Genomic DNA, 26,691 nt, shown 5'->3' on the forward strand with positions numbered 1-26,691 from the left:
AAAGAAAATAAAGGCTTCTTGGTCCACTTGGACCGGAAAGTCAAAATCCAGAAAATTAACCTTGTTTAGGAAAGTTTTGCACTGATGGAAAAATAGTGTTTTCCAGTGAAAGTTTTTTCCCTACTTTTCCTTGTTTGCTTTTTTGGCCTCTATTCCTTCTCTCCTCTCCTCTTTTCTTTCTTCCTTTTTTCTTCCTTTTTTCTTTCCTTCCTTCCTTCTTTCTTCCTTTCCTCTTTCTCTCTCTTTCTTTTTTCTGCCTCTTTTTCTTATCCTCCCACCCTCCTCTCCCCTTTCTTTTTCTCTTTCTCCTCTTTCCTTTTTTGTCTCTCCCTCTGTCTCTGTTTCTCTCTCCCTCTCCCTTCTTTCCTTCCTCCCTTCCTTCCTCTCCCCTCTTTTTTTGCTTCTTTAAGTGCTCCAATTGCTAATCTACATCAGTTGGTAATTTATTCATAACTTGCTAAATCACTGCAGACTATTGGATAGTAAGGGGGAAAGTATAGTCCTCAACTTACAACAGTTCACTTAATGACTAAAGCTACATCAGCACCGAAAAAAGTGAATTACAGCTGTTCTTCACACATGATCATTGCAGCATCCCCATGGTCATATGATCAAAATTTGGATCTTTGGCAACTGCCTCATATTTATGATGGTTGCAGTGTCCTGGGGTCACCTTTTGCAACCATCTGCCAAGGAAAGTCAGTAGGAAAGTCAGACTGACTTAACAACCAGGTTACTGATTTAACCGCAGTGATTCACTTAACTGTAGCAAGAAAGGTTGTAAAATGGGGCAAAACTCACTTAACAAATGTCTCATTTAGCAATAGAAACTTTGGGCTCAATTATGGTCGTAGATTGAGGACTACCTGTATAGGGAGATTTCTTTACTTAATGGATATTTACATGGTAGAATTGAGTTTCAAATAACACTAATTTCGTTGTCTTGGGTGACATCTATGAAAAATATCCAGGTGCTCAGGTATGAAAATGTGCTGCTCAAACACTATACTTTTCTGCTCACACTGAAAAAAAATTAGAGGGAACATTGCCGCTTTCTCATAAGGGCATGGAAGAGGAAGGTAGTAGTTAAAGAAAAAAACAAAAAAGGCCTAAATACCATTAAGTTAAGGAGGAAGGATGTTTAAACAACTATAGTCAACTAAAAGTGGAGGTATAATGATGTTAATATGGTAAACATTTGAGTTAAGATATTTGAATTAATATGAAATAATGGAAGAGATGCACCAAAACATGTTGTAACCAGCTGATATACTTTTTTTTTTTTTGATAATGTATACCTGTGTTCATTTTTTTTTCTTTTCTTTTCTTTTCTTTTTATTCCCTGCCTTGTCCTTTGTTCTTTTTGTCTTTTTTGCTCTTTTTTTTGTGTGCTTTTTTTTTTCGGGTTTTTTTTTTATTTTATTTTTGATTTTTTTCTTTTCCCACTGGTGTGGGTATGTATTGTTTAAGAATATTATTATTATTAATATCTTCAAATAATAATCACAGTCAAATGAAAATGGATATATGATGATGGTGATATGTATGAATATCTGAGTTAAAATGCTTGAGTTATGTTTGTTGACTGTGGAGAAGATGTACCAAAGTTTATTTGTGACCGACTGATATACTTTTTATAGCATGTAAAGAAAGATGTTGTGCCTGTTTCAAATTAAAAATTTAAAAAAAAAGGCCTAAATACAATAAACCTGATTGAATTCCCATCAGCCGGCACTTCAAGGGACTCTATCTCTGATACTTGAGATAGTACAATCATCATGAGTAAAAACCATTGGGAATTTAATCCTCCATGGTTTCATCTAATACACTCTTAAAGTTGTACAAATTTGGCCGCTATCAATCCATCTTGTGATATCAAATTCCAGACAATCAAAAGATGCAAAGGGGTTTTTGGAAATAGATTTTCTGACCTGTAGTACACATTCAAGTTCAACAAGAATAGTGTTTCTTAAATGGAGGGTAATGCAACAATTTGCAATTGCTTGTTTGTTTGTGAGTCAAGGATGATCCAATTGGGGACCACTGCTGCCAAAACAGCTGGGTAAAACATCAGAATTGGGAGGTTTGGTGGGGAGAAAATGGCAATATTTGGGACTGGGAAAGGGGGTCATTGGATCAAACAGTTTAAGAACCACTGAACTAGAATAACAATTTTTCCCCTGTTGTATTCTTGGGGAAGGAAATGCATTTTTTGAAAGAAATTTGCTTCCGCTTTCCTTTGTTTCTGAGCAGCTTTACAAAACCAATTAAGTCTGGTATCCCTCTTGCGATTTTTCCAGTTACTTCAATTAAATCAAATTCGGTAATGATGACATCATTGCAGCAATTAGCTTCACAGCTTCATTTGCATCTTGTGCTTCTACAAGATTCTGAACATTCTTTCTTTTAATGTTCAGGATTAGCTTGTCTATTGTCATGAGACCACAAATTCCTGGCTCTAGATCTAGTCTTTCCTTTCTATCTTCCTAACAAGTGTTATATTTTGAAAGTCTTCAAATGCCTCCAAGTTCCTCAGGATATCTAGGCACAAAGATACACTTTGCGGAGCCCTTGAGCTGATTAGTGTAATTGGCCTAATGCATTCTTCCTGTGGAGACAAAACCCAATGAACAGCAGCTCAATATACATATGAACAACCTCGGTATGCTTTTTTTTCTTGAACATTTTTTTTATAATTTGTCAGAGGAACCACCTTATATGATGACACAACAAAGCACAAAAACAGCTAAGGTGATTATAGGCTTGCTCTTTCTTAACTTGGCTTGTGCTTTTAATATCTGGCAGCTTTTCTTTGATCAGCCTTATAACTCAAGGATGCACTGAATTTATGTATTTATTTATCTATCTATATAAAAAGGCTGTATGTATGTACGTTCCAGCATAAGTCTGGAACGGTTCAAGCAATTTCAACCAAACTTGGTACACAGATGGCTTATCCTCTGAAAACAAATACTGGTGGGGGAGACACCCCTGGTGTGTGTGTGTTTGTATGTGTCTGTGTATTCCAGCATAACTCTGGAATGCCTGGCCTGTTAAGGAGAGTGAGCATGGCATCCTAGAGCGGCAATTGTTTGTGATGTCACGGGAGATAGAAGGGAGAGCCTGGGCCATTAAGGAGAGCAAGTGTGTTGTCCTAGAGCAGCAATTGTTTGTGATGTCAGTTCCTTCACAGATTCCTCTGGAAAGCCAGCCATGATGTTCACTCAGTGGACCAATGGTGAAGTGCCTGATGGATTTGGGGCAAGGTGCCAGGGTAGGAAAGAGGGGCATATGGGAGGGGGGAGGGAGAGTGCAGGATAATGGGCATGGGGATAGGGGGAAGAGAGACCCCTCTCAATGGCTCCTTGTCAGACAAATGCTTTGGGGCAAATTGCCAGGATCGTAGACATGGCGGGAAAGAGACATGGCGGGGCAAGGTAGACATGGGAGGGGGAAGCCAATTTTTTTACTACCAGTTCGGGCGCGCTCCCACACGCGATGCTTCTGTGCATGCAGAACTTCCAGTTATAAATAAATGGCAAAAAAACCAACAACAAGTAAATAAATTTGTGTATCCTGGTAGATTGTTTAGTAAAGATGGCAAAATAGTTAAATTTTAAATTTGCAGATACTGGCAGAATGCTAAGGGAGTAGTATGTTTCTGGTGTGAGGAATTAATGTTTGGTGGAAGGTGCAAAATTGGCTATGCATAAAGGAAATCAGAATGTTTCCACACACTTTGTTATAATGGATGTCAAAGTTTATCCAAATGTATCAGGAGTAAGTCAAATGCAATGCAAGTGGAATGCTCAAATGCTTTTTGGTAAAACAGGAAAAGATAAGGCCAAGAAGGAATGATTGCTGTGTGAACGTGGATTGAATACAAAAGCAGAATGTGAATGTGGTTTGTCCACACAGACTAGTGTTTCTGAACCTTGTCAATGTTAGCATGCGTGGACTTCAAATGCTAGAATTCCCCAGGCAGCATGCAGGCATAGGCACTGCCACTGGCATAGACAGAGCGAATATGGATTGAATTTCAAAATGGATGCATGTAAAAAATATGTGGGCTGAAATGAGGGTAAGACTGGGGAAGCTGCAGTGTGATGGAATCAAAGACAGGTGAGATATTTAAAGAACAAAAACCAGTATATGATATACCTTATATATGCAGGGGAAGCAAAGATAGTTTGCGGGGTCAAAGGTAAGAAGAGGTGTAATGAGTTGAGATGATATAAATGAGATTTAATTAGACTTCTTTTCTTGCTTCCAATTTCGGTTGCTTACTACTTCTTACTATTTCTGTGCTGTGCATAATATTGATTAGTCTAAAACGAAAGCATGTGTAGATATATATGAATGGAAATTATCTTAAAATTGTGTACTTATGTACACTTTTTTATATGTCATTTGATATAGCAAAAAAGAAGGGACAATAGTATTATATCATTCATATTCATATCATCTGATATAATACAATTGAGCAGCGTGGTAGCCTCGTGGTAAAGACATCAACGCCTATTCAGAAGATTAGGAGTTCAATCCTAGGTAGCAACAGATGTTTCTCTCTTAGGGCCAGAGGTGGTACTCAGCAGGTTCTGACCAGCTCTAGAGAACCGGTAGCAGAAATTTTGAGTGGTTCGGAGAACCAGTAAATATCACCTCTGACTGGCCCTGCTCCCATCTATTCTCTGCCTCCCGAGTCCCAGCTGATCCGGAGGGAATGGAGATTTTGCAGTAACCTTCCCCTCCCATGCCCACCAAGCCACGTCCACCGAACCAGTAGTAATTTTTTTTATCTCACCACTGCTTATGGCGCAAAGAAAAAACATCTGCTGTGGACTCCACAGGAACGGCATCTGGCCAATAAACACTCAGCTCCATCCATTCTCCTCAACTCTACCCCAAATTAAGAGATAACAGCAGGGGTGAAATTCAGCAGGTTCTGACAGGTTCTGGAGAACCAGTAGTGGAAATTCTGAGTAGTTCAGAGAACTGGCAAATACCAAGTCTGTCTGGCTCCAGAGTGGGGTGGGAATGGAGATTTTGCAGTATCCTTCCCCTGCCACGCTCAACAAGCCACGCCCACAGAACCGGTGGTAAAAAAAATTGAATTTAACCACTGGATAGCAGGATCATAAAAAGGGAGTATTCAATGTAATCCAAAAGGATGGTTGGGGAGAGTAATATATTAATATGAACAGGAAAAGTGAGTCTTAACTATTAGCCCCAAGTTTCTTTGTGGCTAAAATAACCCCTCCTAATCAATCAAGTTGTTATCTGATTGGCTACTGATTGGAGGGTTAATTGATTCTTTTGCCTCTAGGATGGAGAAAAGCAGCATTATATCTCTGTAACCATTTTGGTTCCCTAAACCCAATAGGAAGGAATCAGAAATAGGCAAGGGGTGAACATGGTCTCTTTGGCTCCAGGGACATGCAGAGGACAGCATACGCAGGAAGCAGCATTGAGGACCCAGATTGTTGGGACCAATATGCTGACTCTGTAAATCACTTAGAGAGGGATGTAAAGCACTGTGAAGCGGTATACAAGTCTAAATGCTATTGCTATTGACAATCATCAAAGCCTCGTTCCGTTTGATGAGCATACAACGAATGTGTTTCCTGTTAAAACTAGAGGAGCTTTAATTGTCCAGTTGCACTCTTCATTTTGACACCTCGGTCCTTTGATCAACCTGATTATGATGACACATGTCAATAATTTTTTTTCTGCTCCTTGAGAAAGCTAAAAAATTAAAGTTTAGGAAACAGGAAAGGGTCTGATACTTTTTCAATATTTTTTGCACTTGAAAAGCTAAAAACAGATGACAATCAATCAAGACATACAACTTGTATATTGCTGGCACACAGTAGCCAGTCAATAAGACAAGGGGGAAGGATGACTCAATCTCTTGGAATATCAAATGAGGATGGTCAAGATGGCAGCCACATGTGAACATGTGAACAACATGTAAAATCACACCCTGTCTGGTCCACAGAAAAGCCTCTCCATGGAACCCCAAAGGTCGGAGGCGGCTTCTCTAAATGTTTGTAGCATGTCTTCTTTTGACAAAGACCATGGAATGCAAATGTAGTTAAAATATAAACCATGTTAGACATGGTAATAGGTCCAGACCATCTCTTTTTGCTTTGTAGTCTAATGACTACATAGATTTAATGGATGAACAACTCATAGAAAAATAGTTATCTCACAACTGTGGAATACAGATATGGATAAAATTCTTTACAGTTAAACTCGCTAGTTTTTTCAGAAATATGAAAGAAATTAAGATGTGCCTAGGGCAAAAACAATTCAAAAATTTAGCTTAGGAATTCTGTGGCTGAGTTCATACATTATGCTAAGACATGCCTTAATTGTGGTTTATTGAATAAACTGCACTTAGCTGAGGTTCTTTCTCCTTCTGTCCTGGCCACTTTTTACAGAGGCACAATTGAGAGTGTTTTAACAAACTGTATCACTGTTTGGTTTGGTGGCAGCAGTGCCTCAGATAGAAAGTCCATACAGAGAGTGGTAAGGACAGCCGAGAAGATTATAGGAAGCTCATTTCCCATTATTCAGGATACTGCTTATAAGTGCTATGTGCTTAAAGCTCCAAGGATTAGAGACACCCCACACTCACTTCATGGTCTGTTTCTGTTCTTCCCCTCTGGGAGGAGGTTTCAAAGTATCTCTAGCAGGACTAGTAGATTTTGGAACATCTTTGTTCTTTTTGCCATCCATCTTGTAAATTCGCAGTATTCTTTTTTTTCACATTTGAACTAGACAGTGAGGTTTCATTGTGTCATATGTTTGGATGTGGATATATGCATAACGGTTATTCTTTGAGAGCTGAATGCAACGAAAATTCATTTTAATGTATGCTGATTAATATACCTTTAAAGTGACAATAACGTTTTTATTCTGTTGTTTCACACAATAGGTTGAAGTGTAATCATGACTGGAATCAGCATGTCCAACATTTTTGGGTCAGAGTAGTTTAGATCTGGTTTTATACTGAAGCTCTTACTGCCAGTTTCCATTAGTCATAGTGACTCAGATAAATAACAACAGAATTCATCTGATGGAGTCCAAATGCTAAGGAAGGTGTCCACCAAAGAATCATAGAAGGGGAAAAATAATTTAAGCTTCTCCAAGTACAAAAAGTCTACACCGATGAAATCTTCCAATTGCACATATCTAATGATAGGCTCCACACTATTTCTCTGGATAAGTGATTCCATGTTGGTATCCAATATAAGCCATAATAATGCAAAAACAACCCAGTGTGACACAACAGTGCAAATGCCAGCTTTTATACTTGCTTTCTTGCATTGAGCACAAGGGCATAAATAAAGTGGTTCGCAGGACCACATTGTAAGAGATGATGAGGCTGAGGCTGAGGGAAGGGTCAAATGGGTCATCACTTATGAGTACCTTCCCAACCACAAGAGATCTAAGTCCAGCCCACCTTGAATTTCTTCTACCCTTATCACCACCAATTTCCTTTGGCTGTTTACCGGTAGTAGTTCAGATTCCTGCGGGAGCTTAAACTTATAATAAATCTTTATACCCTTTTGAACTGCCCGGATCTCCTTATATCCCTGATGCTTGACACACATATGTTTCATTCTCCAGATATCTATATAAGTTATTCAACTTCTTTCCTTTTTCAGTTGCCTAATTATGTTCTGTCCAGCCTCATTAGCAGATTCATAAATGCCTAATTCACTAATAGTAAGATTCTGGAGTACAAAATTACCCAAAATCTCAGCAATTACAGATGCTTTTTTTTAATTAGCTATATAATAATCAGCCATTTGGTGGAAATAAATGTTCCCAGATGGTTTGGGGAAGATTCTAAAAATAGTTGTATGACGGCGGTGGTGGGGTTCGTTTGACCTTAGTTGATTGTTTTTAAGAGCCATATTGTATTTAAGGTTTTTAGAACTTCTGATCATGTTCCATTCCATCTGCAAGGGTTCTTTTGGCCCAAAACCAGATTTATAGAAAATCAAATTAGATCATTTCTATAGCAACAATTCTCAAGTAGGCAGGATTGGATTTGAAGTCATCCTGTGGCTGCATTTCCCTTTGAGACTCTAAGAGTGACATGAATCTTTTTTGGGGGGGGGATATCCTTAATCCCTGTTTTTTCGTAACACCCCAGTATAGAACTGGAAAGATGATTCCCACAAAGAAGACATTACAAATGATTTAAGAATAATTGCCATAATAACGTATATGTAAAAAGCACATTGAGGGATGCAGTGGCTCAGTGGCTAAGACACTGAGCTTGTCAATCAGAAAGGTCAGCAGTTCAGAGGTTCGAATCCCTAGCGCTGTGTAACGGAGTGAACTCCCGCTACTTGTCCCAGCTTCTGGCAACCTTCGAAAGCATGTAAAAATGCAAGTAGAGAAATAGAAACCACCTTTGGTGGGAAGGTAACAGTGTTCCGTGTGCCTTTGGCATTAAGTCATGCCAGCCACATGACCATGAAGACATCTTCGGACAGTGCTGGCTCTTTGGCTTTGAAACGAAGATGAGCACTCACTGGCCCCTAGAGTCGGAACGTCTAGCACATATGTGCGAGGGGAACCTTTACCTTTACTTAATAAGAAGCATAACAAAAATGCGCTCAATTTGTATATTTCCCATGCAGGTTGAGTGTCATGTTTTCTTATGAAGGAAATTAGTTTTAAGTACTGGATTCAAAACATTTTATTGTTTTTGTTTTTAGCATGTGTGCATGATGGAGACAAGCATGTTATTTTTAAAATCTGTAATAATTGCATGTAGCTCTCACACAAGTGTTAGTAACTTAATAATGTTTTCTTTTTTTAAAAAAAGAATCAAGCGATACAGAAAACACTGATAGGCCCCAGAGAAAGTCCCTGACACTATATTAGCCACAATGAAGAAAAGTAAACCACTGCTTATTCATGACCCTTAAAACTAAGTTTCTTTCGATCTTCCTTTTCATTGAAAAAGTGAGACGGGAAAACAGGCATGGAGAGTGCCCAGTGTATTCACCTGAGCCAGAATATCTTGTCTAAGATACTGCTAGAAAAAGAACAAGATAATATAAAGATATTATTAAATACTACGTCTCTTTTGTAATTTTGCAAACAACTCCTTAACAAAGGCTCAGAACGATGCAAGAAGTGTCAGCAATACAATGCCTTTAATTGATTTGATGCTACCAGGCACAACACACCTTTCTCTTCAATGGAAAGTGGCAACAAAGCACTTTCCGAATCAAATTGCTTTGACTGTCTTTCATACGACACATCAAGGCTACCTCCCATCTCTTGTTATACTTCGACTGCAGAGATTCGCATGGAGGAATACATTATCCTGATTGTGTGCCGTCCTGCCACAGCTCAAATAACAGGGTTGTTTTGCATCCAGGCAGTTCCGTTTAATAGAACCGGAAGACAGGTCCCCTAGGATCCATAAGCCTTATGAAGAGAGTCCCTGCATAGATATTTCAGATAGTTCATTTGCAAGGAAGAAGGAAGCACTTAACAAGTAAGAAAGAAGGTGGTGGGAGAAATCATACTTGGCTCACAACTCTATTGTGTGGTCCTGAATTCATAAATAAGGATATTTAATAGTTGCATACAAAGTAGAATAAAAATTCACAAGGGCCGGGTTTGCTGTTAGGCAAAATAAGGCAGACATCCACAAAAACGTGCATAAAACACCTTCTCGTCTTTGCCAAAGTTCGCATTGTAGAGATGGAAAGCAGAAATGCAATTAGAAACAGAGCTCCAGTTTCTAATTGTTGTTATTCTGGACATACGGATAACTGCTGCCTGCTCGGTGCTCAGGAAATTATCGTTGTTTCTTTACTGCTACATGATATCACTTACATCCTAGTATTTCACATGCAAAAACTATTTTTAAAAAATACAGATAGCATGGAAGATAGCATGCAGTCATATTACTGGGTTTGGCAATGTGCCTATCGACAGTTCTTGTGGCACGCACCAAACTCCCTGTCCCATCTGCTATTCTTTATATTTAAGAAGAAATATTTTAGATTATAGCTCTGGGCAGCTAGTATGCTGAAAAGCAAAACTCCAATATTCAATATTACCTAGGTGTTGGAAGAAATGTCCTTCTGGGTTCAGCTCCAAGTGGGGAGAAAGACTCTGGAAACATGGAGACTGTTTTGAAATATGGTTTTAATGGTGGACAGGATCACATCCTTCAAGATCTTGGATGAAGAAGAAATAGGGAAGAGATGCTGAGAGTGCCTCGGTTTTATGCCCTCTCTGGGTTTTTGAATTTGAGCTTGTATTCTGATTGGTTGTCAGACTCCCATGGGGCCATGCAGGGGCAACTCTGTAGGCTAGCCTGAGTCCCAGGCTTGGTTGAGCCTTGCTGGGTGATGTAATCTCCGCAGGTGCCATGTGGTTGAGTTCTGTTGCTAGATGGGTAGAGGGCTAATCCTACCTTTGTTGGATCTTGGGTGAGCCTATGAATGGACCTAGCTATCTCTTAAGTGCCAACATCTGCTGTGGGCTATTGAGAATGGGGGGGGGGGTATTAAGAGTGAGTCTATTTCCTGCCTAAACACATGTTTCTCCATTTCTGACCAGGGAAATATAATATTCTGCCTTTTTAATATTTCCTACAATATTTTATTTTTCTAGCAGAGGGGTAGGTGCTACATAGGTTTATATCAGCCCACATCAGGAAACAAACACCATGCGGAAGGCTAGATCTCTTCTTTATTGACAGAGATTATAATAACAGATTTAAAAGCCTGAGAAAAGCCTGCTCCCTTCCCTTCCTCTCGTATCACAGAGAGTCAAGGTAGACCCATCTGAGCTTCTTTCTAACTCCTTCCTGTTTTCCAGAGCTAGGATCCTGATTTCCTAATGGTTGTCATACATTTTGATCAAGGTCATTTCCATATTGTTCAACACATTACACATACTGGATTGCAAAAATCCAGATGACTGCCAGATGGCAGCAGATACAGTCAGCCCCCTTACTCTTTTCTGCCATCTGGTGGTCATCTGGATTCCAGCAGCTCAGAACTGATAGCCGTAATGTTAGTGTTAGCGCTAAAATATCAACATGGCCTCAGTAAGACCAGCTTCAGGGTTGAAGCTATGGGTATGTTACTTGGAACCCTGACGTTTAGCTGTATTTGTGGCTGGTACTTTGAGGTAAAAGTAGGCTTGCTTAACAACCATTCAATGTTACAACAGTCTTCAAAAAAAGATACTTACTTCAAAGTTTACAACTGCCACGCGTGCGTACGCACGCACACACACAGTCATGTAATCGCATTTCAGGCACTCATCAATCAGCTTCCCAATTAAATTAAGCTATTACATGTATGATTGGTTACAGCATTCTGTGGTCATATGACTGGACTTGCAACTTCTTTGCCATTTTCCAGCAGAAACACTCATTAGATATGCTAGATTCACTTTATAACCATGGTAACGGGCTTTATGACAATAATAAATATGGTCGTAAAATCAAGTCTGGTGGTGCAGTGCTTCGTCTTACCACTGCAGTGACTCACAACCAACATTCGGGAGTTCATTGTTATAAATCAAGAGTTACGTGTGGTTTCTTGACATTCAAAGGATGCTTAGGAGCTAGAACACAAGGACAGTTTCCCCCTCTCCATGTCATCACTCTGCTAAACAACTAATTCCCACAACACTGTCAAATTATCTAGAAAGGCAGTATTACCATCATTATTCTCATTTTCCCTGTTGCCCATCTCCTTACCTTCTTATGACTATAATTTTGTTGCTTGTAGCTTACAACTTAAATTGTTTAATTGGTATCCTACTATGGTTTCTATTGATTGCTTATTTAGTATCCATGACTATCACTAAGTGTGGTATGTAATGTTTTATGATGAATGTATTTTTACAATGACTATGATAATGATCTATCACTATTGTTGTATGTACACCGAGAGCTTATGCACCGGAGACAAATTCCTTGTGTGCGGCGGTGAGATTCAAATAATTTAACAACTGGTTCTCTGCCCTAATGACTGGCTGGGTAGTTGAAGCTCAGTGGTCATGTGACCGTGTGGGCATGACCAACTCAACGTCACTCCCGTCAATGGGTGCTTCGCCTTAGCTGTTACAATGTAATAAGGGTTAACCGGAGAGGCAGTTTCTGTAAGCAGGGCAATAAAGATTAGGCTAGAAACAACACCAGAATGTTTCCTTCCTGCCTTCCTTACAGGATTAGCCCTGTAAAGTGGAAAAAAACAAAAGGAGATTTCTTCCAACAACCGGTTCTCCCAAACTGCTTATAAAGTTAACAACCGGTTCTCCCAAATGGGTGTGAACTGGCTGAATCCCACTACTGCTTGTGTGTTTAATCACCCTTGAATAATACATAATTCTATTCTATTTAGAAACTGCTAATACAAGAGTCACCAACCCTTGGGCAGTGACCCACTACCAGGCTGTGGCCTATTCAGAACAGGGTCATGTAAGCAGCAGGTTGGCATACATGCGTGTGCACACAGCTCGATTTGCGCGAGCAGCAGACCAGCACATGCACGCACACAAACACACACACACACACAGCTCAACTCACGCAAGTTGAGCTGCATGCACATTCATGCAAGTGGTGTGCACTGGCCTGCTTTGTGCCCAAGTTGCTGCTGCTCACATGGCCAAGTTCCCCTCTGCCTCCCCCTCCAGACCACCATGCTGCCGAGGTTGGAGGCTGCAGTGCTAATAGAACCTGCTAAGCCCTTGCTTATGTTCAGTTGTGACAAAAAGGGAGGATTTCAAAGATTTTCTTCTGACATTTTTCCTGCCGTCCCTCTCCTGCTTTCCTTCCCCTTCTTTTTCCAGTTACCGCTTTTCTTTCTTTTCTTCCTAGCATTTTCATGCCAGTGCAAGGTCTGCTTAAGTTATTAGATTCCTTTGCAGGGACCCAAACTATTTTCCAGGAAGTTTTCCTTTTTACTATCCACAGGTAAACATGAGTGTGGTTTGCTAAAAGCCAGCATACATAATACATGCAGAGCGCAGCCCCAAGCCAACCATTTGAAAGCTATAAAGGTACGTTTGAATAATTGTTCTAGGGTTCTTACTGCCTCTGCCAGCAATTCGGATAGATCTTCCTGGAGTTATTTACATTTGAAAATGTATCACAGCACCACCCTTTTTAAGCCAGTAATTGTAAGTAAATGAGCAGGAAGGGATTGGAAGGGGAGGAATTTCATCTTTGTAGTGCTGCTGGGGGCAAAATAACAACATGTATTTAGGTTGAAGCATGTGTAGAGACTGGTATAAGTGCCAGAAAGGGGGAAATCCCTAAGGGATAAGTATGTTTTAAAAGGAATTAAGATGCAGAAATCAGAAGCTACAGAAACATTTTTTTTTTCCTTCTGCAGGTTGGCAACTCAAGCGCAACTAATAATAAACCTCAAGAAGTTGTTATTTAAAAGTAGCTTTATATGTCTTCTGTATCTAAGATATGAATGCCCACACACTGAGAAAGACGATGAGTAACAGCTGCCATTCGTCCCTCTCCCCATATATACATATTTCTTACTGGATCTAAATATATAATTCAGTTCTATGCCTGCTTTTGCTCTTCAATGCAGAAGAATATATTGTGTGGCACAAGGGAACTAAATACAGAGACTACTGTGCTGCCTTCATAATCAGATTCATCTATCCACCCTGGTTTCATTATTCCAACTAGCAGGGGGCACTTTACACCAAACAGGGACATTACTAATAAGGATGGAAAATAGGAGCAGAGAAAGAAAATGGGTTAGAATCTCAGAAGATATTTAATGTTGTGCTGTTGTTCTATATTTAGTGGAAGAAAGGTTCCAGAAGCTGGCTAAGATCTGGTGTGTTTGTGAAATGAGTGTTTGAAGGCACAGTTAGCATATAACAAGGAGCGCTGTAATATTAGGAGGTGGCATAGTGTTCAAGATAATTGGGAAATAAAGGAAAGTTAACTGCGTTTCAAGCTTCATTCATGAATAAGTCCACAAAGTTCTTGGCAAAAATACTGGAAGCCCTCAACTTATGATATCACAATGGATCCCAGAATTTATGTTGCTAAGTGAGAAACTAGTTTTGTCCCATTTTATGACTTCTCTGGCCACATTTGTTAAGTGAATCGCTGCAGTCGTCAAATTAGTCACACGGTTATTAAGTGAATCTTGTTTCCCCATTGACTTTGCTCGTCAAAAGGTTGCAAAAGGGGAATCACAAAACCCCGGGACATTGAGACCATCATAAATATGAACCAGTTGCCAAGTATCTGAATTTTGATCATGTGACCATGGGGAAGCTGCAATAACTGTGAGTGTGAAAAATGGCCGTCACTTTTTTTGCAGTGACGTTGTAACTTTGGTCACTAAATGAACTGTTGTAAGTTGGGACTACTTATATGAAGTAACATGCCGTTGCTTTCTTCCATATTTTTTTCTCATTTTAGTGTACACCCCTGAATTTTCCTGTGTAGTACTCTTAGGTATGTAGGGAGTTAACACCCACCCCACTCCTAGGAAAATGAAATATCCTGGGAAATATGGAAAAGGCAGAATATTATATTTCCCTGGATCAGAAATGAAGAAACATGTTTTAGGCAGGAAACAGACTCACTCTTAATAGCCCCCACCTTTCTCAATGGGCTATTAGGGGCCCTGAGCTAGTTTACTCTACATAACAAAGATAGGATTAGCCTTCTGCAGAAACTCACCACATGGCATCTGGGAACTCAACCAAACTTGGACTCAAAACACAGCCTAGAAAGTTGCCCCTGCATAGCCCCATGGGAGTCTGGCAACCAATCATAATACATTTCTTACAGAGGAACAGGAAACAGAGGTGGGGCTGAATAGAGAGTATAAAAAACCCAGCAAGGTCCTTCTTTTCTCTCTTTTCTTCTTCATCCAACATCTTGAAGCATGTGATCACCTTTTCTATTCAGGACCTCAAACCAAGGAGTCCTGACCACCATTAAAACACAGTTCCAAGCAATCTCCACGTTTCCAGTGACTTTTTCCCCATTTGGAGCTGAACCCAGAAGGACATTTCTTCCAACAAGTAGTAATCGAGATCAACCCTACTTGGCTTTTGAAGTTTGTACAGTTCCAGTTTATTTCCCAGTCTCAGCCCTTTCTACAGCCATTGTTGGAAATGCAATCAGACACCAGGCTCATACTACCATATGTGGTGGACATGCTCCAAAGCCAAAAAATACTGGAAGAAAATACACACATGGCTGGAAAATATGATAAGACAACAAATAGATCTGAAACCTGAGACCTTTTTGTTGGGCATGCTTCCAGGAAATTATAATAAGGGTAACACATATTTGGTTCTAATCATCCTAAAAGCAGCTAGAATCGCATGTGCACAATGTTGGAAAAAAAACAGAAACTCCTGCAGACAATATGATAATCAAAAAAATTCTGGAATGTGCAGAGATGAATAGGTTATCCCTAAAAATTAAAGGAAAAGAAGATTTGGACTATTTCTTAACATGGAAACTATTCTATAAATGGTTAAATGACAGATATTGAGGTTAAAGAAGTGGAATTAGGTGAAATATGGTTTATAGGAGAAAGAAAAACAGATGAGTAAATATTTTTGACAGTTATATAGTCGATATTATAGTGGAAGATAATATATGTTATAATATGATTGATGTTATCGCAGATTTGTTTATATATTACCACATATTTGTATATGTATATTTGTATCTATGTATATGTATATATGTATGTATGTGTGTGTGTGTGTGTGTGTGTATGTATGTATGTATGTATTTATTTATTTATTTATTTATTTATTTATTTATTTATTTATTTATTTATTTATTTATTTAAAGTTACAACCCCTGGTATGCCCAAATATGGGAGGAAGTCCACTGCTTCCATTCTCTGTCCATCGGCTCGTCACAAAAGACCATCCAGACAGAAACCCAATATTTTTACTGTTGCCTTTGTTACATTTGTGTTGTATTTGTGCTGATAAATACAACATAAATACCTTTATTTATTTATCAGCACAAATACAACATTATATATATATATATATATATATATATATATATATATATATATATATATATATATATATATATATATATATATATATATATATATATATATATATATATATGTTATATTTATGCTGATAAATAAATAAAGGGAGACTAGTATAGATCTATTTCAAGCTATTTAGCTCTCATCAGCTAGCCATACCCATGTTTGGGAATCGAACCCAAACTAGCTGATGAGAGCTGATGAGAGCTAAATAGCTTGAAATAGATCTATACTAGTCTCCCTTTATTTATTTATCAGCATAAATATAACAAATGTAACAAAAAGGCAACAGTAAAAAATATTGGGTTTCTGTCTGGATGGTCTCTTATATATATATATATATATATTCGTAGATTTTCACGGGTGTAGGTATACCTGGTCTGGTCTTGTTGTCTTCGGGTCTTTTCCTGTGTAAGATTGAGATTGTCTTGGCAACATTTCAGCGAGGTCTCACTCGCCATCTTCAGGCTGGTGTTTTTGGCTTCTTGTTTGTGTGAATATATATTAAAATATATACTAAAATATATGAATATATATTCATAATTATGATGATGATGTTTTTATGCTTGTATGTTAAGACCTTGAACACCTAGAGAGCACACTGCTCAACATAGAAAGGAAATGTATGATATGTATGTATGAAAGCAATTTTTAAAAAGATGGTGGATGTTTGGGGAAGGTATCGGTCTCTAAAATGGATTGATCTAAACCAGGAATCAGAAGTGAGTTCCTACTGGTTCGGAACGGTTCGGCCGAGTATGTAGTAACTCGGCCTGCCCCGCCCCTGACTGGTTCTATCGGCGGCACCACAGCCGCCACCATCTTGTTTTTTCAATGGTTTTTGTACTGCACATGTGTGCATAGTGCCCATTAAGCACGCACATAGCATGTCCCTGAGTGAATTGGCAGTAGCAGCAGCCAGAACCCACCCCTGCCAGGAATGCATAAGCTGACCCTACCTACAACCTTGGTTTAGCCCTCTTCCAAAACTGCTGTTGAATCTTAAAAAATAATTGTTGTTAAAGGTATGGAAAATGGTCATATTTATTGCATTGGTTTAACTTCACTTTTAGAAACATTCAGAACAGCTTACAGCACATTACTCAAAAACTATGTACAACTCCTGGTCGAAAACATGTTGTATGTCTTTGGCAATATCTTCATAGGATTTTGTTGGTGTGCAAGTATTCCACTTCTTAACAGTCTCTTTCCTTGAAAGGATCGTAAGAACACGGGTCTCAATTAAAATTAATATTCATGCTGAGGCTGTCTCGTTAGAAACAAACAGCAATGAGCCTCAGTTAATATTTGGTCCAATGCATCTTTTTGCTTGGCACTTAGTTTTAATTTATGGTCTTGGACTAAGTATGCTGATGGGTAGATGGGCATGTATTTATGATTCCATTTGCATGGCCAAATCAATAGTTAATGAGTTTTTATCTTGAGGTTTCTTACAGCATACTCAGGTGAAAATTTAACCATCAACCTGGAAAGCTGATGGACATTTTTCCAACACTTCTTGTGCATTTTCTTACAGGGTTAACAAGCAATTATAAGGTCACCTCCGCAGGGAATAAGCAATCAAGTGGACAAACTAGTCTCATCTTAACATTGGTCATCAGTGGAAGAGTTAATGGCTTGAGGAAGTGGTACATATGTCACTGCCAGAAAGGAACCTGTTGTGGCCCACCAGCGGCCAGCAGAGCTGGTGGCAGATTCAGACAGTGAGGAGGCTGGGGAGGAACTGAGACCAGTCCTGGTGTCTGGGGAAGGCTCTGATGAGCACTCTGCATCAGAGGCAGAGATGGGGCCAGGGCCGTCTAACAGTTACCAGCTGCCTTCAGAGTTGGAGATCAGTGGGGCAGAAGAACAGCTGAAGCCTGCTCCCAATGAGCACATGCACAGAACTGCCAGGAGAAAGGAACAGTTAAGAAACAAGGGCCAACTCGGGAGTAAAGGCATAGGTAGACGGTGAATGGCCCCTCCCATAGGGAACAAAGAGGAGCAAAAGGGGAGTGGAGTTTGCAGGAGACAATTAGTTCATTTAATTGGTGTAAAGATTTGTTCATGATCCCCAGAGACTCCTTACCAAGTATTTTCTTGTACAGCATTGGTTTGGAAGATATCAACCTGGCAGCTCCCCAAGCCTGATAAGGTCTGTGGTGGTTAATTCACCCTGGAAAGGCTGTTTGCCAAGACTTTGCTGGATGTGAATGAGAGGAATTCACATTAGCTTAATAAAAAAGGGGGGGACAAGGAGTCTGCTTTTCTGAAGCCGAGATCAAAACAGAACTACAGCAGTGGCAGCTCAGAAGAAATATCTTCAAAGTGAACAATCTAACAGTTTGTGGGCTACCAGTTCTGGGATGCAAAAATCCAGACAACCAGAGGACAGCAGCAAACGGTGTGTTTTCTGTATTGCTTTGCTGCCATCTTCTAGACACCCTACTCAGTATACGGTACATTAAGGCTGTCTACTGTGCTTGCCTGTAGTTAGCTGCCCCAGGGAAAGTCCTCTGGACATATGTCATCTTTGCAGCAGAGCTTAACCAGCTTTATTTCCTCAAAGAATGAAGGTTTGGCTAAGAATCGCTGTGCTTGTAAATTAGCAAGGTATCTGCAATCCCGTCCTTGACTGTCTTTATGTCGATGATTATTCCCAAGATGCATCTGTATGTTGGAGACTCAAGGCAATGCTTGCGCCATGAGCAAAAGATTAATTTAAAACATACGTAATAGAGCAGAGTTATGAATCCTATTTTAATTTTAGTCTGAACGGTAGCGGGCATGAAGAAAGGGTTCCTCTCCACCACCTGTGTCATCTCAGTGTCGTCCAACTGAAGATTTGTTTACCCTGAAAATCAGCATTCTGGGGCTGAGAGACCCCCTAGAGTCACTGCAGAATAAAATAGAAATAAACCATCCACAGTCACCTGGAGGAGGAGGAGGAGGAGGAGGAGGAGGAGGAGGAGGAGGAGGAGGAGGAGGAGGAGGAGGAGGAGGAGGAAAGAATCAAATGCCTTCCCTCCTCCCTCAGTGGAAACTTTTGATTTCCATACATGAAATCAAAGATCTCAAAGTTGAGGTTCAAGCTATTGCCCCAAAGGTGCTTTTTTCAAGTGGCAATTGGACTTTCTGGTTTTTCTTTGAAGAGGTTTCACTTCTCATCCAAGAAGCTGCTTACAGCTCTGACTGGATGGTGGGGAATGGAAGGATTTATACTCCTTGCAGACAGCTGGGCATCTGCATTCTTTTAGCGGGTCGTTAAGATCACCTGGAGGTTTGTCTGTGTCATCAGGGTCACCCAAGCGGTGCAAATTGGAACTGTTGACAGGACCGTGCTGTAGATTGTGTTGTAGATTGGAGATAGATGATGTTTTATAACAGTGGTCCCCAACCCCCGGTCCGCGGACCGGTGCCGGGCCGTGGAGTACCTGGCACCGGGCCGCGCAGCGGCCGGGGCCATGATCGCTGCAGCGGCCAGGGGCCATGATCGCTGCAGCGGCCGGGGGACATGATCGCTGCAGCGCAAAGGCTCCTGGGCCATGCACAAAAGCTCCTGGGCCGTGCGCAAAGGCTCCAGGGAAGAGAGCCCCGCGCTGGTACGCACGTGATATATAAACAATCAATGTGTCGTCGCGAACAACGCCTCCCCACTCCTGCGCACGCTCAGTGGGCCACGGTAAAATTATCAAAGGCTGACTGGTCCGCGGCGATAAAAAGGTTGGGGACCACTGTTTTATAACATCATCTATCTCCAATCTACAACACAATCCTTTCAACAGTTCCAGGAAGATCCCACACCTATTTGCACTCCTCATGATGACACAGATAAACCTCCAGATGACCTTAAATGACCTGCTAAAAGAATGCAAATGCCCAGCTGTGTGCAAGGAGTATATATATCCTTCCATTCCCCACCATCCAGTCAGAGCAGAAGAAGCTTCTTGGATGAGAAGTGAAATGTTTTCAAAGAAAAACCAGAAAGTTAAATTGCCACTTGAAAAAAAAGCACCTTTGGGATCACCATGACCTGGATGACCGAGAATCTCCATAGACGTTCAAGCCATTGGTTCAGCCCAACAGAATGAAGGCCAAGACCAAGACCAAGACCTCTTAGCCCTGGCATTTCACGATAAATGCTTCAGGCAGTAGCCAAACAGATAGTGCTGCTGGGGCCTCTACAGCTGTTATTCTGATCCAAAGGATAGTCCCTTTAAAAAAAAGAATTACCTGGCAGAGTTTCATTGAAATGATTGGATCATCAGTAAATGGATTAGTTGAACCATAAGAATGGCTGAGTGCCAGAGAATCAAGGCCTTTGAACTATGGTGCTGGAGAAGATTCCTGCAAGTTCCTTGGACTACAAGGTGGTCAAACTGGTCAGTCCCACAGGAGATCAACCCTGACTGCTCTTTAGAAGGCCAGATCCTGAAAATGAAACTCAAATACTTTGTCCACCTAATGAGAAGGAAGGACTCACTGGAGAAGAGCCTAATGATGCTAGGAAAGGCTGAGAGCAAAAGAAGAAGGAGTCAACAGAGAATAAGGTGGCTGGATGGAGTCACCAAAGCAGGAGTGTGACTGGACTCCAGAGGATGGTAGAGGACACGAAGGTCTGGAGGTCCATGGGGTCACAATGGGTCAGACATGACTTCGCAACTAACAAAAATAGATTATCTCCATCAAAGTATCTGAGTACAACCAGAGCTTTAGAACAAAGCTACAGGTAGTAACTGAGCCAAGATACTAAATATTAAAGAAAATAGCATTCCAATATTCTTGCCTGGCACAAAGAATTGGGTGGTATCCCTTCCCATTCCTTTCTGAAAAGCTGACTGAGCAGGTAATTGTCCATTTCTTTGAATACGGGTCGTAGAACATAATTCTTTCCCTGAGTTCCCCCCCCCATGTTTTTCCCTCCTTAGCTGCGCTATTCTTAGTACGGTGGGGTTGCTTAGATGACACATCACAGATTACAAGGCTTTCTCCTCCAACATTTTACAAAGTAACTGCAAGGTGACTATTGATGATAGCTAATGCTCAAACAATTCAGCAAAGAGCAATGATAGGGGAGGAAGGACACAGTTGGAACAAAGAAAGGCAGGGGATTAAACCTCCTTTCCCCCTTTCTTCATACTGGGTTGCAAAACAGAGGTTCAATTCAATTCCATTCAATCCTTGATTGTCAGAGTACAACATGTGTACAACGAAATTGGCTGAGCCTCCCTTCATTCACACACACCCCAACACAATACAATACTTTCACAGTGAAAGGCAAAAGAATGCCTAGCTCAGTGAATCCTACCCACAAACACCCAGTCCTATTGCACCATGTGAACTTACTGCACGTCGCAGCTGCCCCACAAGTCAATCGTACTATGTTGTTGTAGGGTTATTTTTCATTCAGGAGTCTGGCAGCCCACAGATAAAAACTGTTCTCCAGCCTGTTTATGCGGCTGCCTCTGCTTCTATATCTCCTACCTGGTGGTAGGAGGGTAAAGGAGTGGTGACCAGGGTGTGAGCCGTCCCTGAGGATTTTCCTCACTCTTCTAGGGCAGCGAGCCCTAGCGATGTCATCTAATGGCATCGCAATGTTTTGTGCTGTGCTCATCACCCTCTGTAGTGTCTTTCTATCCATGGCGGGTTCAAAGGTGTATGTCAAATCTACCTTTTGCCTTTTGCGTGTACCAAAAACTTTATTCTTGCTTGGCAATGCAAGGAAGTACAGAACCTCCTTTCAATTTAAACTTCAAAGGCCGTGGCTGCAGACAATCACACAATGTTCACAATCTACAACAGTGATCTGCATTCTGCTGTTTCATTGCATCCATACCTGGAATACTGTGGTGGGTTCCGGATCTCGTTCCAACCGGTACATTTGGAACGGGCCCGGCGTCGCCCACATGGAATGCGCGGCACATGCATGCATTGTACCTGCCTGCAACGCCTCCGCAAGGCTCCACGACGCTCCCGCTGCTTGGCAGAGCATTGCACAGGCGCCGTATGCACCATGCGCATGCATGGAAATGCCAAAGGCTTAAAGGACAGGTAAGGAGCTTGGGCAAGCAGGTGGGCCTTCTGGAGCACTGTATTGGAACGGTACCCAGTGCTCCAGGCAGGCTCCGGTACGCCCATACTGGGCCGTACCACCTGCAACCCACTACTGCTGGAATACCAAAGCTGCCTGTTGATGTCTCTCACTTTCAATTCATTACTACATAAAAGTCTGACATGGATCTTCATGGTAATTATTAAAAAAGGAAAGAAAGAAGCAGAGCAGAACAGCAGGCAAGCAATAGAAATCTTCTGAGGTGATGGTTACTCCACTGAGAATTAATCACTCTGGATTTTGTGCTCATCAGTGAAACTATTGGGCCTTTTTTTTACAAAGTCAAAAGAAGTAGCCAATGATGTATACATGGAGTCACATTGCTGGGGATGCTATAGTTCAGAAAGCTCTGCAAGCCTTTCAGAGATGGGTTCCTACCAGTTCGCACCTATTCGGTAGAACCGGTTCGTCAAATCTACCGAACCGGTTAGAAGAGGTTTCACCAGTGGACCCGGAAAGCAGGCCACACCTACAGAAGAGGTTCCAAAAATTTTTGAAACCCACCACTGGTCCTTGGATATGATTATTCTACACTATCATGCTCCTATTTATAAAACTCAGTGCCTCTGTGAAAGGTAAGGATGACTACTGCGTTTGTGATGCAATCAGAACATTGCGTGTATTGAAGTTGTTTTAACGCAAACCAAAGATGCCTTTTAAAAAACAAGTTTACACTATATTCTTATGCATGCCAGTGCTGTGTGTGAGGTAATTTAAGGTGGTTCTGACAAGTGTCGTCAGCATCTTCATATCCGGTCACATGGGCAGCAAGCCACTCCCATCCAGTCACATGGGCAGCAAGCCACTCCCACAAAGGAGCCACACCCACAGAGTAGGTTCGAACAATTTTTGAAACCCACCACTGAAGCCTTTCGAAGCTGCTTTAGAAATGTCTTTTTTACACCTCTGAACACAGGACAGAATCTGATTGGAATGACAACCATCCAAACTTCAAAATGCTTTCTCTAGGTTTCAGCATTTTCCAGCAGTTGGGAAACCATTGTACCCAAACAGTTACCTGTTGCTATCATTTCCTATGCAAGTGTCCCATTTGTAATTCATTGAACAAATAATCTTTGCAATGAAATACAATGTGCAAGGATTGGAAAGAATAGGGAAATGAAATGAAATAAAAACAGGTAGGACTTGTCTGTAACATAAGCCAACAGCTTTGAAAAATAACGAATAACTCCTACTAAAATAGGAGGTTGTTTATGTGAAGGGAATAATTTCCTTGATTTCAATAAGAGTATTTGTTTTTTTTTCTGTCCGTTTACCTTTTTTACATTAATAAAGCTTTGATGTCCAGATAAAAAGTTTGAATGATGGTGGTTCGAATTGATTGCTTTTACTTCTTTTGTATTAATTTCACTCATATTGCTTTCATGCAATTTTTGGGCTCCTATGAATTGACTCTTTACTTGAAGTTATTTTGAGTCTCTTCATCTTGTACCCCTATGCATTCCATTTAGTTTTTCAGTTGTGTGGATGATCAGGGGCTATCAAGAATTATAGTTATAATTTTCCTTCAAACACGTATGTGTGTGTGTGTGTGTGTGTGTGTGTGTGTGTGTGTGTGTGTATGTATGTATGTATGTATGTATGTATGTATGTATGTATAGCCATATTTTTTGGACAAAAGAGAGGGGGAAGCATCCACAGCACACAATCCAAAAAGATAGTTGAATTATTTTCTTTTCCTCTGCTCAAATTTTTTTTTGGGGGGGGGAGGATAGCCGACTTGTTTTTTTTTTTAAAAAAAACAACCACATGAAACGCACAAACACAAGGCAACAATAACAAGGCTTCTCTAAAATCCCATTTTGGAATCAAGGCAATTGCACAATGCCTGCCTGTTTGTCTGAAAGAACCTGACTACAGATTACCAGAGAGGTGAGTCTCAACTATAGCTTTCAGAAGCTGCTTGTTTGCCTCTCCAAGCTGGCCTTGCAATTGACACAGATCTAATTTTTAATCATTTGCAGACAGAAGCTGGAATCTAGTGGCTTACTAGAGAAAACTGCAGCAAACAATTTAAAAATGAACACAGTCATGCATTTTACCAGGTAATTGAATTTAGCTGACCTCTGATTCAGCTGCCTCTTCAGTTGTTAAACATTAGATGTAGATACGCAATGTAGCTATCAACTGAATTTACACTGAAACTTACATAATGAATCACCGGGGTGCTGAAAATGAACATGAATACTTGTTCTTTGGAAGACTCCTGAAGCTTTCAATAGTCATCAGGGCTGCCCAAAATAAGTGTTTTTCCAGGGAAATACTGCACCAACTCCCCATGCCAATAAAGCAATATTCATTTCAGTTTGTTTTCTTCCTTTCTTTAGTTCAAGCATCAAGGCTTCGAAATAACATGATTTCCTGAGCAAGTTGAACTCCCCCAGACTAATCCTAAAGTCTACATACACGGACAATTTCCCCCTGAAGCTTTGCTTGTTTGAAGAAGGATCATAAACAAGATCAGGGTTTTATATTTTTTTTCCATGCAAGTTGAATTGGTAAAGAAGATGCTATCCTCAGCCTCATCTCTGACGTGGGTTGCAATTTTATTCTGACAGTGTATCTCCCAAAGCCTATAGGTCACAATGCATTTCAAGGCATACAAAATTACCTTTCTGTGCAACGTTAACTCAGTATATTACGTGTGTCCCATGATGGATCAGTGCAAGCACAAACATTATGTGCTTGCACTATTCTATCAAGAATCGTAATGGCATCACATATTATCAGAATCAAATGCCTAATGCTCTCCACAAAAGATAGGTCTGTGTAAAGGAATGCAAACTCCTTTGCCACACTACTTTAAATAGCGTTATTATCAATCATCTCACTTTCATATTAAACCAAAAAGGAAATACAACATCTGGGTTAACGGCTGTTTTCCTGATTGTAAGCATAATGCCTATATACACAGAGACATATTATAGATCTATATATCTATATATATGTTTTCATACACACACACATATTCTGTTCTTAATAAATTGATTTTAGTTGTAGGATATCTCTCAGGGAAAACACACCTTGATGTGATTGTTGACCAGAAGGGGAAGGCAAATGGTCAGATTTCATTCAAACACCCTCCCTGCCCCATGAAAAGCAACCAGGATAGTTGTCCAAGTTAATTATCCATATTCTCAAAAATAGGAGTCCTGGCTGGTCAAAGAACGGGAATGCCTTAATTTGGTCCCCTTTTCTTTTCATTGCCTCCCAAAACACGTTCTTAGTCTGAATTCAAAGTGAGAGTATCTCCTTAGCTCGCTTTTCCCGTCATCGCAGGCAGGCTGAAAGTAAATGGGGAGAAGGGAGGAAATCACACCATCCCAACTGAAGCAGGAGTAGGAGGGAGAGGGGGACAAGAAGGGGCTTCTTATTGCACTTCAGTAAAAGAGACGGTGGGGAAATATGCAAAAGCCACGCCACCGGGAGGAACAGGCAGGCGACTTGGTGAGCGGTCTCCCCAAAGAACTTCCCAGGCTGATTATGGAGCAGGGGGGGGGGGAAGGAGGCAGGTAAGCCAAAGCCCACCCAGAAAAACCAACGCTCCCCTTCTCGCTTTCTTCTACCCACCTGTAAGACACCTGTTTCCTGAAGGTTAAACTCTTCAGCTTCTCTTCCAGAGAGTCCTCCTTCTGACCGGTTAGCCCAGGCTCTTCGGGGTCGGCCGCCGTGGCGGGAGCACTGCGAGGGTCCCCGCCGCCTTCGGCCCCACGGCACGTGCTGCCGCCGGGACCGCCGCCTCCTGCAGCCCCCTTCTCCTCCCCGGCTGCTGAAGCAGGGTTCATAGCGGTGCTGAAAGGACAGCGGCGGCAGCGGCGGCGGCGGCAGCAGCAGCAGCAGCCGGCGGAGAGGAAAAAGCGAGGGAAACTACTAGCCCAGGAGGTCGGCTTGAGCCGGGGACAGAGGCAGGGCGGCGGGCGGCTGCTTCCGTCGCAGCCAGAATGGAGCCCCTTCGTCGAGCCGCTGGTCCAAGCGGCTGCAAATGGCAGCACCTTCCCGCAGCATCCATCGGCGGCTGCACTGGCTGCAGCGGGGCATTGTGGGAAACTCCCTGCCTCCCACCCACCCGCCCACCCCCTCTGGCCAATCAGCGTCTCCTCCCCTCTCGCTGCTCCTCCTGCCACGCCCTCCTTCAGAGAAGAGCGGTAGCAGCTACACCTTTAGGTCTGGCTAGAAGCCCCTCTGTGGAGCAGGACAGGCCTCCTGCCCACACAGACCATCTCTAGCCTTCTGCAGGAAGAGAGAAGTTGTGTATGACACTTTGTTTGTTTGTTTGTTGTTTGTTTGTTTACTTATTATTTTTTGTCAACAAGTTCAAGGACAAGTGTCAGTATAGACATAGACATGGGCACATGAAAAAAAAAATGGCACAAATAAATGGATATAAATAATACAACATGGCCATAAACACATAAGATGAGTACATATAAATGGGGACAGTAGGACAGGGATGGTAGGCACGCTGGTGCGCTTATGCACACC

The 26,691-nt window shown here is 41.2% G+C and overlaps 1 protein-coding gene across 1 annotated transcript in view; it reads right to left on the reverse strand.

Moving 5' to 3' along the window:
- The window catches only part of DGKI (diacylglycerol kinase iota), a 328,663-nt gene extending 302,445 nt beyond the window's left edge, over positions 1–26,218 (reverse strand). The window contains 2 exon segments of the mRNA XM_032220500.1: positions 25,780–26,003; positions 26,006–26,218. Coding sequence (XP_032076391.1) covers positions 25,780–26,003; positions 26,006–26,218 — 437 coding nt within the window.
- Positions 26,219–26,691: the final 473 nt, after the last annotated feature.

Source organism: Thamnophis elegans, chromosome 7, assembly GCF_009769535.1.
Source record: "Thamnophis elegans isolate rThaEle1 chromosome 7, rThaEle1.pri, whole genome shotgun sequence".
NCBI lineage: Eukaryota > Metazoa > Chordata > Lepidosauria > Squamata > Colubridae > Thamnophis > Thamnophis elegans.